The sequence below is a fragment of the Squalius cephalus genome, assembly GCF_949319135.1.
Source record: "Squalius cephalus genome assembly, chromosome: 9".
Taxonomy (NCBI): domain Eukaryota; kingdom Metazoa; phylum Chordata; class Actinopteri; order Cypriniformes; family Leuciscidae; genus Squalius; species Squalius cephalus.
This window is the reverse complement of record NC_137130.1, coordinates 1,260,001-1,275,000: the sequence shown is the minus strand read 5'-3', so window position 1 is coordinate 1,275,000 and position 15,000 is coordinate 1,260,001. Positions and strand designations below refer to the sequence as shown.

At 32.3% G+C, this 15,000-nt stretch overlaps 1 protein-coding gene across 1 annotated transcript in view; it reads right to left on the bottom strand.

The window, feature by feature from the left end:
* Positions 1-15,000, bottom strand: part of anos1 (anosmin 1) — a 75,304-nt gene that overhangs the window by 30,626 nt on the left and 29,678 nt on the right. The window contains exons 3-6 of the mRNA XM_079881350.1: positions 12,522-12,584; positions 11,578-11,800; positions 3,911-4,095; positions 1,902-2,031 (exon numbers count right to left, since the gene is read on the bottom strand). Of these exons, the coding sequence (XP_079737476.1) occupies positions 1,902-2,031; positions 3,911-4,095; positions 11,578-11,800; positions 12,522-12,584 (601 nt within the window). The remainder of the gene's footprint in view (positions 1-1,901; positions 2,032-3,910; positions 4,096-11,577; positions 11,801-12,521; positions 12,585-15,000) is intronic.

Below are 15,000 nucleotides of genomic sequence, written 5' to 3'. Positions count from 1 at the left end.
GGCGGCTCTGTCGTAAAACTCTTGAAATATTCCTTTAATAAAGTCTTTTATGAGGTATTTCTACAAGGCAGTGTTTGCACTCGTCTAATAAACTGCATTTATGAACGTAAATGATCATATTTCCTACACTCTAAAAATGCTGGGTTGTTTCAACCGAACTTTGGGTCAAATATGGACAAACTCGGCCGTTGGGTTAAATGTTGAAATTACATTTTTAACCCAACATTTGGGTTTGTCTATATTTGACCCAAAATTGGGTTAAAACAACCCAGCATTTTTAGAATCACGGGAGAAGTGAATTTTAACTCGTTTTTTTTACAAGGCATTGTTTTCACTCGTCTAATAAAATGCATTTATGAACTGATTTTGAAAGTAAATGATAATTTTTCCTAGAATCGGGGAAAAGTGAATTTTAACGCCCAAGCAAACAAATAAAAAGGACACGTTATTCGTCTCATAAATGGAGGCTCTGTGAACGACAGGTGTAAAAACTTATTATACACATATATTATTATTTATTATAATATATTTATATATAATAATACATCAAATCTAAATTCAAAATATAGTAACAAAAACTATAATTGTACGTTAGTGATACTAAAATAACACTGGTCATTATTCCGTCCAAACCCGTGCTCTTACTGTTATCGAAGGGAAAAGCGCTTCCTTTTATGTTGCAGGGAATAAAATAACATCACACAGGTTTGCAATAATATGAGGAGCAAAAAATAAATCACAGAATTTGAAATATTCCTTCAATAAAGTATTTTATGAGGCATTTTTACAAGGCAGTGTTTTCTCTCATCTAATAAACTGCATTTATGAACCGATTTTGAATGTGAATGATCATTTTTTCCAGAATCACGGGAGACGTGAATTTTAACGCTCATTTTAAGCTTTTCTAAATCAGGCCTAAATGGAGGCTCTGTGAACGACGGTCGTAAAACTCTTGAAATATTCCTTTAATAAAGTCTTTTATGAGGTATTTCTACAAGGCAGTGTTTTCACTCGTCTAATAAACTGCATTTATGAACGTAAATGATCATATTTCCTACACTCTAAAAATGCTGGGTTGTTTCAACCGAACTTTGGGTCAAATATGGAAAACTCGGCCATTGGGTTAAATGTTTAAATTACATTTTTAACCCAACGTTTGGGTTTGTCCATATTTGATCCAAAATTGGGTTTTATGAGGTTTTATTAAAAAGTCTTTTATGATGTATTTCTACAAGGGATTGTTTTCACTCGTCTAATAAACTGCATTTATGAACCGATTTTGAATGTATATTAGAATCTTTCCTAGAATCACGAGAGAAGTGAATTTTAACGCCCAAGCAAACAAAACAGAGACAAAATAATAACAATAATAATAATAATAATAATAATATTATATATATATATATATATATATATATATATATATATATATATATTTTTTTTTTTTTTTTTTTTTTTTTTATCAAATAAAAAGGACACGTTATTTGTCTAAATTTAAGCTTTTCTAAATCAGGCCTAAATGGAGGCTCGTATTTTTACAAGGCAGTATTTTCACTCATCTAATAAAACTCATTTATGAACTGATTTTGGATGTAAATTATAATTTTTCCAATAGAATCACGGGAGAAGTGAATTTTAACGCCCATGCAAACAAATATATGTATATATATATATATATATATATATATATATATATATTTTTTTTTTTTTTTTTTTTATCAAATAAAAAGGACATGTTATTTGTCTTATTTAAGCTCTTCTAAATCAGGCCTAAATGGAGGCTCTGTTGTAAAACTCTAGTCTAAAACGGGCCGTTGGAGCAGAAGATGAAAGGCTTCCACCTGCCGGCTCCGTAAATCCCGTGGGATTGCAGCTGTCCGAGGCCACCCGGGAAGACTCACCTCGGGAAGATCGGAAGTGTTTGCTGGGAGCCGTGAACCCGCGAGTGCCGTGAACATTGACCGACGCCACACGAAACTGGTACCACCTGACCGGCCTCACGTCGCTCAGCACGACCCGCTCTTCAGCAACCTGAGGGCACAGAGGGTTAGAGGTCACGGACAGAGGTCACGGGGTCACGGACATGAGCTATTTTAAAACATGAAAGAGAACGAGACATTTGTGCACATCTCTTTATTTAACATGCTTTTGTTTAAAAATATTTTCTATCTCAGTGTTTCCGTCTTGTGTCTTAAATCGAGATTTGCTGGAGAAGGAGCAAAATGACTGAAGATATTAAGACTTGTTTTCTGAAAAATTATGAAGAATTAGGTGAGTTTTTGCTTAAAACATGAACAAATATCTGACAATGGAGTCTGAAAAATAATCTTGCTTTCACTTTTAATAAAGATTATTTTTCTGACCACATTGGCAGATTTTTGTTCTTAAGCACAAACTCAAACTTTTTCAGAAAACAAGACTTAATAAAAGACAGTAATTTTACTTCTCCAGTAAATGTCTCTTGATTTATGATTTTTTTATTTTTTATATTTGTGCTAGAAAACAGAAAGACAGAAATATGGACTAAGAAAATAATTTTTTGCAGTAAATCATTCTGAAATTGTGATTTTGACTCCTTGAATCAAAAGCAAATCCAATTGGGAGACACTAAAAAGTTTCCCATCTCTTTCAGTAAATCTATTTCAGTTGTCACATTTATTTATTTCTATAGCACTTTATGCAATAGATTGCTTCACAAAAGTAAAAATTCAACAATTATGAGCTTATAAAGCTCTACAATACAGCTCTACAAAGGATAATAGTGTCATTATTCAGCTCAGCTCAATTCAGTTCAACAATTGTCGACGTTACAAAGTCTATTATGGGGATATTTTGGGGATATTTTGGGAATATTTAATTTAATTTTATCAATCAATAAATTTCACTAGAAACAAACCTTGTTGTATTATTTATTTAATACTGTGAAGCTGCTTTGATACAATCTGTATTGTGAAAAGCGCTATACAAATATACTTGACTTGACTTGACTTATTATGAAATTAATTCAATTTCAGCGATAAAGCAGAAAATAGTGTCGTTATTCAGCTCAATTCAAGTTATCATCAAATAGTATCAGTGCAGTCAAATCGATAACATTACTAAATATAAATTGTCTTTTTAAAGGTGTGTGTGAAGGCTCGTCTCGACAGGTAAAAGTATAGGTATAGAAAATAAGAAGAAATAATCAAATTACAAGCAACAGCGCAAATAAATACAATCGAGCAAAAATGCTAATAAAATAAACAGTGCTTTTCAGGTTTTTCAGGTAGGTCTAACACTAGTTTTCAGGTACAGAATTTGAATAAAGTAATCAAATGTAAAATAACATTGCATATTTGACTGTATAAATTAAAGATTATTCCTTATTAAAGTTAATTCAATCCAGAGCTGTGAGTTATTTCTTGACTTTTGTTCTTTGATTAACATTAAAAACATAGACATCAGGAATATTAGGCTGCTGTCCCTTTAAGACATAATGCACTGATTCAATAGTTACACATGCGTTGTCTTTCTCGACCGTATAAGTTCACTTAAGGCATAACACATTATGTCTGATACAATACTCATCAAGACGGACATGTTGACATAACCTTTGTGTGAATTTGTACATTCAAGCGCAAGACTTGAAAGAGAACTCAATATTTGCGTGCTCGCTCTTGAAGCTCCGCCCCCTGTGCCGGGAGCAGCAGCTCATTTACATTTAAAGGGACACACACAAAAACTGTGCGTTTTTGCTCACCCATAAAAAGTGGCAATTTTAACATGCTATATAAAAATATCTGTGGGGTATTTTGAGCTAAAACTTCACACACACACTCTGGAGACATCAGAGACTTACATCCTGTGAAAAGGACATTATAGGACCCCTGTAAAGTTGCATGACTGGTGCATTAGTGGCGAAAGGACAGACCTGTGCCACATCCAGCCACTGGGTGGCGTCATCTTCGCTGGGGTGGATGCCGAAGTTCCAGCGCCGCTGCAACACGTAAAGCACCGGCTCCACCGAGATGTTGAACCGCGACGACCAGCGAACCTCCAGTTTTCCCGACGGATGCTCCCAAAACACCAGCTCCTTCCGCGGCTTCAGAGGAGATCCTGCGAGAAACAACACACACTCAAATAAAACTCAATAACAACCTAAATATTTCTTTAAAAATATGCATATACAGTCAAACCAAAATTTATTCATACACCTGCACACACTAGTAAAAAAATATCAAAAATAATATCTGGTGTCTGAATAATTTTTTATTTGACTGTATATTTTCATTGAATCTGATCTTTTGCTTTGTGTCCAAATAAAAAGAGAAAATAATCCAATATTTGATCTGCAATGTATTTAATTCACTGGATTAGACAAAAAAATAGACATCATCACATGATTCTTTAAAATATAAAATTGTTTAATTGAATATGCAATAGTTCAAAATAACTCATGATAAAATTATGATATAACGACACCGAACCTCCCATCTGCTGGAGACTTTAACCCTCAAAGACATTAGAAAGTCTTCCATTTGTAATAAATGAAAGATTTATGAAGTACAAAGCTTTGAGAGGAGCAAATGTTCTGCTCGATTGGTCACAGCTGTGATGAAGAACGAGGAAGATCTTACACACACTCCATCAATCAGCTCGACATCTTCATCGCCCACAGGAACGGGTTATTAGAGTTCACTACAACTAAACCCATCAAATGCATTTCAAGTGTTACTTCAAAGAAAAAACATAAATAAAAATTCAATATTAGTTTATTTTTTTAAACATGTTTTTGTAATTTTTATTAGTTTCTTTTTAAATATGACAAATTAGAATTAATTTTTGGCTTTGGTTCTCATTTATTACCAGTTAGTAATTTAAACTTACTTTGCTTAGTAGATACGTTTTCCATCTAATATTTAATATTTTATTTTATTTATTATTTCACTTTTCAGGGATATATAACCATTAACTTAATTTCATCTTAATTTGAACTTATTTAATTTTTTCTAGTTGGCAAAGAAACATTTCTCAATTTCTTTTAGTTTAACGATGTACTAAATTACTAAAACAACTAAAACTGAAATAAAATGAATAAAACAATATAGATATTTAAAAAAAAGAAAAGCATAAGCAAAAAACACAAAAAAATGACTAAAACTAAATTAAAATGAAAAAAAAATTCAATGTTAATAAAAACTATAATAGTATCAGTATCAGTAATATTTATATTTTATTTTGTGTTATTTCATTTTTCATGGGTTGTAATGTACTACATAGATATTTAAAAAATACTATAAAAAGCAAAAACTAACAAAAATGACTAAAACTAACTAAAATTAAAACAAAAAAAAAATATATAAAAAAATTTCAAAATACCAATCTAAATCTAGTAGTATCTGTAATATTTATATTTAATTTTAATGCATTTATTACTTCACTTTTCATGGATATAATAGTTAACTAAAACTAAAACTACCATAAATATTTGTATTACTTAAAGTAAAATAAACTTTAACTGACATAAAAAAATATATATATAAAAAGCAAACTTATTTTAAACATTTTCTTTTTCTTTTAGTTTTACTTGATGTACTAAAACAAATAAAAAAAAATAATAAAAACTATAAAGACATTTAAAAAAAAAACATTTTCTTATAAAAATATAACAAAAAAGCAAAACTAATACATTTGAAAATATAAAAACTATAATAGTATCAGTAATATTTATATTTTATTTGATGTGTTATTTCAATTTTCAGGGTTATTATAATGAACTAAATAGACATTTAAAAAATATCAATTTAAAAAATATATATAAAAAGCAAAAACTAACAAAAAATACTAAAACTAACTAAAATGAAAATGAAAACATAAAATATAAATAAATAAATAAACTAATTCAAAATATTAATTAAAACTATAATAGTATCTCAGCGATGCTAAAATATCAGTGAAAGAGGATAATCCTAATAGCAATAAAATGTTGTCCTCAACATCTTGACTGCATTAAACTCAGGATGGAGAAACACAACATGGATGAAGAAGCTAAAGGCCTGAAACCCTGGATCTCAGTGATGTTGAAGAGGCTGAACAGCATCTGTACTGGATTGAGCTGCGGTTTCACATCTACAGCACGTGTGTGTGACGTCTGATCCCAGATCCCACAGACTAACCGCTCCACACACACACTCCTGCACTCGCTCCGACTGAGATTCACCCGTAACCACACATGAAACCTCCACAGGTGCACGTCAGATCCTTCCAAACACACACGCAGGCGCTTCATTCCTGAATCCATTCCCAGGGAATGCATGAACTAAAGAAATGCAGACCTTGAATGCAATGATGAAAGTTTGTGGAGCCAAAAATAAAACCGTCAACGACATCACTTTGACCTCCACACGAAAACAGCAGAGGAGGGAGATTTTACTACATGTATGCATAAACGAAGATTTACATGTGCATTTGGCATACTCTTTTATCCAAAGTGCATGTTGCTTGTCTGACACACACACACACACACACCTGAAGGGGTTTATTCTGAGATAACACACACTCACACACACACACACACACACACACACACCTGAAGGGGGTTTATTCTGAGATAACACACACACACACACACACACACACACACACAACTGAAGGGGGTTTATTCTGAGATAATACACACACACACACACACACACCTGAAGGGGTTTAAGATCACACACACTCACACACACACACACACACACACACACACACACACACACACACACACACCAGAAGGGGTTTGAGATCACACACACACACACCTGAAGGGGGTTTATTCTGAGATAACAACCGGCTGGATGTACATTATCCCACTTATTACACAGCATTTCAACACATAAATAATTATGGAGAGATATTGATATTTCAGATTAAACTGTTTTAAAATCGTACCTGTTTGAATCTCATAATCCAACAGTGTGTAAAACAATAGTCACAAAATGGTCTGCGTTTGTATGAAAACGAGAGAGCGAGTCCACGATACTGGATGGCATAATTAAATTAACTCTACACTAAACATTGATTCGACTGAGTTTTAATATTTTATTAGCTCACCAAACCCAAAACTTCCACGAAGAAAACCCGTTCCTAGCGAGTGTATAGCGCTGCTGACTTCAGTGACCCGGATGAGCCTGTGTTTTCCACAGAGCTGTGTAATAACCAGTGTTAATATGTTTCTGAAGCCGAGAGACTCGCGGAGTTACAGTCGCACCTGAGGAACATCTGAGAGCGATCGAGAACACGAGAAACACTCAGCGCTCCATCGAGCCGGTTAATGGTTTCCAGCATCTTCACCAGAGCAACGACACACAGAAATAATCATAAATAATCACGCTTCTGACACCAGAGGATCAGCCTGATTGGGTTTGGATTTCAATAAAAGGCTTTATGACTTTCTGCAAATGAGGGGGAACCAGTAAATCTGACATTAATAACGATCGTGCAACTCAAACCGGAACGCTTTGCTTGCTTTCAGAGCACACGTTTCATCTTATTGTGTAATTATGATAAAGAAATAAAAATAAAATAGAATAAAAATGGTGAAATATTATTCCAATGTAAATCATCTGTTTCTATGTGAATATATAGTAAAGCGTAATTTATTCCTGTGATCAAAGCTGAATTTTCAGCATCATTACTCCAGTCTTCAGTGTCACATGATCCTTCCGAAATCATTCTGATATGATGATTTGATGATCAACTATTATTATTGGTGCTCAATTATTAATAATAGCTCTTATTATCAATGTTGAAAATGTTTTTGCTTAATAATATTTTTGTGGAAATCGTATACATTCTTCTTTGATTAATAGAAAGTTCAAAAGAACAACATTTGAAATAGAATCTTCTGTAACATTACTTATATATATATATATGTATATGTGTATGTATATATATATATATATATATATATATATAAAATGATGCTGAAAATTTTGCTTAGCATCAATGAATAAATTAAATTTTACAATATATTCACAATGAAATCAGCTGTTTTACATTGTAATAATATCTCAGAATTTGTACTGTATTTTCGATCATATAAATGCAGCTTTGGTGAAGAGGAGACTTCTTTCAAAAACATTACAAAATCTTAATTATCTTAATTATTTTCTCTCTAATGTCTGCCTTAATTTATAACATAAGAATTACAATTATAAAGTAAACTATTCAGACGGATAACGGTCATGACAATATGCAAATCTGTCATGACTTCCGATTTTTGTCCATACTATGAAAGTCAATGGGGTCATAAAAACTATGATTTTCAATGTGTGGACAAAACAAACAAGACATTTGTCCACTTATTTCACAGGTTTTTAAGAACATGAGGGCGAATAAATGATCAAATGTTTGGGTGAACTAACCCAAAAGCCACAAACTTGGGTTGATGATGGTGTATGGAAGTAAAATAAATGGCAAATGTTTTGGCAAAACAAAAAAGCTTGTTGAATTGCACTAATTGTATTTTTAGGGCCGCCTGCTGGAAGCTAGTTATTTTGGTCGATAAAGTTTTAAATATGGATATTTTTCTTACACAAACACATCGCTTGTGTGGTGTGGAGCACTATTATGATGGATAGATTCACTTTTATGATGGATGAATGCACTTTTATGATGGATAGATGCACTTTTATGATATAGATGCACTTTTATGATGGATGGATGCACTTTTATGATATAGATGCACTTTTATCATGGATGGATGCACTTTTATCATGGATAGATGCACTTTTATGATGACAGATGCACTTTTAAGATATAGATGCACTTTTATGATGGATAGATGCACTTTTATGATGGATGGATGCACTTTTATGATGGATAGATGCACTTTTATGATGGATGGATGCACTTTTATGATGGATGGATGCACTTTTATGATGGATAGATGCACTTTTATGATATAGATGCACTTTTATGATGGATGGATGCACTTTTATGATATAGATGCACTTTTATGATGGATAGATGCACTTTTATGATATAGATGCACTTTTATGATGGATAGATGCACTTTTATGATATAGATGCACTTTTATGATGGATAGATGCACTTTTATGATGGATGAATGCACTTTTATGATGGATAGATGCACTTTTATGATATAGATGCACTTTTATGATGGATGGATGCACTTTTATGATATAGATGCACTTTTATGATGGATGGATGCACTTATCAAGGATAGATGCACTTTTATGATGGATAGATGCACTTTTATGATGGATGGATGCACTTTTATGATGGATAGATGCACTTTTATGATGGATGGATGCACTTTTATGATGCACTTTTATGATGGATAGATGCACTTTTATGATGGATGGATGCACTTTTATGATGGATGGATGCACTTTTATGATGATGGATGCACTTTTATGATGGATAGATGCACTTTTATCATGGATAGATGCACTTTTATGATGGATAGATGCACTATTATGATATAGATGCACTTTTATGATGGATGGATGCACTTTTATGATATAGATGCACTTTTATGATGGACAGATGCACTTTTATGATATAGATGCACTTTTATGATGGATAGATGCACTTTTATGATGGATAGATGCACTTTTATGATGGATAGATGCACTTTTATAATGGACAAATGCACTTTTATCATGGATAGATGCACTTTTATGATGGATGGATGCACTTTTATGATATAGATGCACTTTTACGATGAATAGATGCACTTTTATGATGGACAGATGCACTTTTATGATATAGATGCACTTTTATGATGGATGGATGCACTTTTATGATGGACAGATGCACTTTTATGATGGACAGATGCACTTTTATGATGGATGATGCACTTTTATGATATAGATGCACTTTTATGATGGATAGATGCACTTTTATGATGGACAGATGCACTTTTATGATATAGATGCACTTTTATGATGGATGGATGCACTTTTATCATGGATAGATGCACTTTTATGATATAGATGCACTTTTATGATATAGATGCACTTTTATGATATAGATGCACTTTTATGATGGATGGATGCACTTTTATCATGGATAGATGCACTTTTATGATGGATAGATGCACTTTTATGATGGATGGATGCACTTTTATGATATAGATGCACTTTTATGATGGATAGATGCACTTTTATGATGGACAGATGCACTTTTATGATATAGATGCACTTTTATGATGGATGGATGGATGCACTTTTATCATGGATAGATGCACTTTTATGATATAGATGCACTTTTATGATGGATGGATGCACTTTTATCATGGATAGATGCACTTTTATGATGGATAGATGCACTTTTATGATGGACAAATGCACTTTTATCATGGATAGATGCACTTTTATGATGGATGGATGCACTTTTATGATATAGATGCACTTTTACGATGGATAGATGCACTTTTATGATGGACAGATGCACTTTTATGATATAGATTCACTTTTATGATGGATGGATGCACTTTTATGATGGACAGATGCACTTTTATCATGGACAGATGCACTTTTATGATATAGATGCACTTTTATGATATAGATGCACTTTTATGATGGATGGATGCACTTTTATGATATAGATGCACTTTTATGATGGATAGATGCACTTTTATGATGGATGAATGCACTTTTATGATGGATAGATGCACTTTTATGATATAGATGCACTTTTATGATGGATAGATGCACTTTTATGATGGATGAATGCACTTTTATCATGGATAGATGCACTTTTATGATGGATGGATGGATGTACTTTTATGATGGACAGATGCAGTTTTATGATATAGATGCACTTTTATGATGGATGATGCACTTTTATGATATAGATGCACTTTTATGATGGATAGATGCACTTTTATGATGGACAGATGCACTTTTATGATATAGATGCACTTTTATGATGGATGGATGCACTTTTATCATGGATAGATGCACTTTTATGATATAGATGCACTTTTATGATGGATGGATGCAATTTTATCATAGATAGATGCACTTTTATGATATAGATGCACTTTTATCATGGATAGATGCACTTTTATGATGGATAGATGCACTTTTATGATGGATGGATGCACTTTTATTTTATTTATTTTATTATACCTTTATTTAACCAGGGAAGAAAATCAAATTGAGATAGATATCTCATTTGTGAGCCCTGGCCAAGGGCTTTTTTGATGGATAGATGCACTTTTATGATGGATAGATGCACTTTTATGATGGATGGATGCACTTTTATGATGGATAGATACACTTTTATAGACTTCAAAACAAAAACAGAAATGGCCATTATAAAGCTGGGAAGAGCCAGAACATTTATTAATATAACTAAGATTGTATTCGTCTGAAAGAAGAATGTCATATACACCTAGGATGGCTTGAGGGCGAGTAAATCATGGGCTAATTTTCATTTTTGGGTGAACTATCCCTTTAAAATGCAAGCACGGTTAATGCGATGCATATTGTTTTCAATTAGGGCAATTCAACAAGCTTTTTTGTTTCAAAAACATTTGCCATTATTTGACTTCCACACTAGCGCTGGGAAAGAGTGTGTACCTCTATAGAGGTTCTTGGGGATCTGGCAGGTGTGTCCGCATCCATTGGGACAGCATTTCTTTATAGTGGTGCACTCGTTGTCTTCTTCACAGCTCTCCACACAAGCCGCTGCGAATCCACTGGCTCGATCCGGAGCCGGACACTCGCCCTGCTTCTGCGACTCCACCGAACGTAAGAACTCACAGCTTGTCAGACACTCGTAGTGCTTCTTCGGGAACTGAGTCTGAAATCAGAAGCAGAGCAACACGATGAAAGGGATGGTTGATTATGATTTCACTTCTCTAACTTTAGTTAGTGTGTAATGTTGCTGTTTGAGCATTAACAACATCTGCAAAGTTACAACGCTCAAAGTTCAAAGCAAAGGGAGATATTTTTTTAAGGACTACAACAAACGGCTGGTAGGAACTACAATGAGCTTCTTCACGGGTTAGTGACATCACTAACCCTAAAATTTGCATAAACCCCACCCCCGGGAACGCCATTAATAGATTATCATGACAGAATATTCTAATCAATGACTAGAAGATAGTTAACTACACATCAGCTACATAAATTCATCAACTGACCATTCAGAAATGTTGTATTCTACATGTTGTCTCTTCTTCTTGAGTCTCTCCATCATTGTCTGACTCCGGTTTGAACATAAAAGTTTTTGATATTTTCACACACAAACAACCTCTTGTAGCTCCGCCCCCTATGCTGGGAGCAGCAGCTCATTTGCATTTAAAGGGACACACACAAAAACGGTGTGTTTTTGCTCAAGTGAAAGTTTTAACCTGCTATATAAAAATATCTGTGGGGTATTTTGAGCTAAAACTTCACACACACACTCTGGAGACATCAGAGACTTATTTTACATCTTGGGAAAAGGGCATTTTAGGACCCCTTTAAACTCTGAATAAAAGAGCAATAGTTTAGCGCAGGGGAAACATCTCGTCTCGTACCTCACACAAGTCCTGACACTGGTTCTCCTTCAGGTCCCATGATGCCCTGCAAGGCTCCAGACACTGCAAGAGGAAAGCAAAGAAGAGATTAGCACATCATGAAGAAACGGGAAAAGAAGGAAAATCAGAGACGTGAACCAGAGATGCTTCATGTTTTACGCAGACCAGGGTTTTACAGACGCGTTTGTGCATTGATGAAACACTGAAGCTTATAACTAATTCAATGATATAAATACAAAAATAAATACATTTTAAATAAAAACAATCAAAGTAAAACACTATCATATAAATTCATAAATAATATATACTTAAATAATAAAAAAAACATCAAAATAGTTCCTTATAATTAAATTACAAAAACATAAAATTAAACAAATAATAATTAAAAAACTTTCCAATGATTCATTAAATAATAAAAATGCAAAGTTTGAATATATAAATGTAAAAACAAATATAAATCAAAATAAAACACTTACTAATAATAAAATGTTAAAAAGTAAATTAAACAAATAATTTTACAATAAAAAACAATTTTTTTGTACAATTTTACAATTTTTTTTTTGCTTATTTAACATATATTTTTAATTATTTTTAAATAATTTTAAAATAAGAACAATCAAAATAAAACTTACTAAATCATAAAAATGCAAAATTAATATAAATACATTTTATATTAATAAACAAAAACAATTAGTACTTAAATAATAATAAAATAAAATTTAAACAAATAATTAAAGCAAACAAAATAAAACACAATAAAACACAAAATAAAACACAATAAAACAAAATAAAACACATAAATACATTTTATATTAGAAAACAAAAACAATTAGTACTTAAATAATAATAAAATAAAATTTAAACAAATAATTAAAGCAAACAAAATAAAACACTAATAATTAATTAGGAATATAATAAATTAAACAAATAATTTTCAAATAAAAACAAAATAAAACACTTCCTAATAATTAAATAACTAATAAAAAAAATAAAGATAAATCATTTAAAAAGTAAAAGCAATCATTGATAATGATTTGGATTATAAAAATATATTTAAAATAATAATATGACTTCAGATGAAGATGATCAACAGTGTCTAACAGAAGAAATCATGTAAATCACTCAGTCATCCAGAAACCCAATATACTCCTCAACTCATTCCTCACACACACACACACACACACACACACACTCATTCCCAAACCACACCAGCAGCGCCAACACAAAGAGTCTTCAACCTCAATCTGCTCACGGATCACTTACGCTTTACACCACTGACTAAACATCAGCGCAAACTTCAGACTTTCAATTGCATGAAAGAAATAACATCAACATGCAACAATGCTGCATCTTTCTATATGTCATAAGCATTTGTTAACAAACAAGTATTCATTACTTCAATGAGCTCATTGTTTCTGCATTAAATAATTACATTGTTTAAATTAATACATTTTTCGCTAATTATGATTTTGTAAATGTACATTTCTGAAATGCATAACTTAGACAGTCTCCTCTGATAACAGATCACTGTAAACTGTAATGTGGACTCATGCATTTTCTGTAAAGCTGCTTTGAACATGTGTATTGTGAAAAGCGCTATACAAATAAATGTGAATTTAAATTAATTTAATTGCAAGTTTATATCTCACAAGTCAAAATAGAGATATATAAAATGTAGTTAATTGCAGAGAAAAAGTCATATTAAAAAAAGTCAAATAAGCTTCCATAGTGCAAAACACCAAACCAGTCCCGGCTCTTACACGCAGGATAAACCAGTGCAAACACACACACACACACACACAAGTGATGCTGTGAGAAGTGCTGAGTAAGTGCGCTGACCCGTTTATGGGATTTTAATTAGCTCATTAGCAGCGCTGTCGTTATTCTGCTATTGGCAGGCAAACGTTTATCTGCTGTTAAATAGAGTGTGAGGACTGAAATCAAACATGAGCGAACGATGCGGTCTGGCTTCGCATTCACACACACCGAATCTGACATCATTAATAACGGCAGCTTTAACAACAGAGCAGGACGAGCGACGCGCTAACGGGGGTTACGCCTGCAGAACCAGCATCACATCTCATCGTGATTTAATCAACAAACATTCATGCGTTTTCTGCCAAAATAAAAGCTCTATGGTTTAATGTTTGAAAATGAAGATATTAAGATAGTATTAGTAATTTTACTGTTGTACTGTATTGTTAAATAATAATACTAAGCATTATATTAATGTTTAATGAAGAAATTATGACAGGCAAAAATATTAGTATTAGTAATTTTACTCTTGTACTGTAAAATAAGGTAATAATAATAATAATATTAATAAGTATTATTATTATATTAATGTTTAAAAATTAGGAAACTGCGACAGCCATAAATAGTAGTATTAGTAATTTTACTGTTATACTGTAAAATAATAATAATAATAATTATAATTATTATATTAATGTCTAAAAATGAAGAAACTATGACAGCCAAA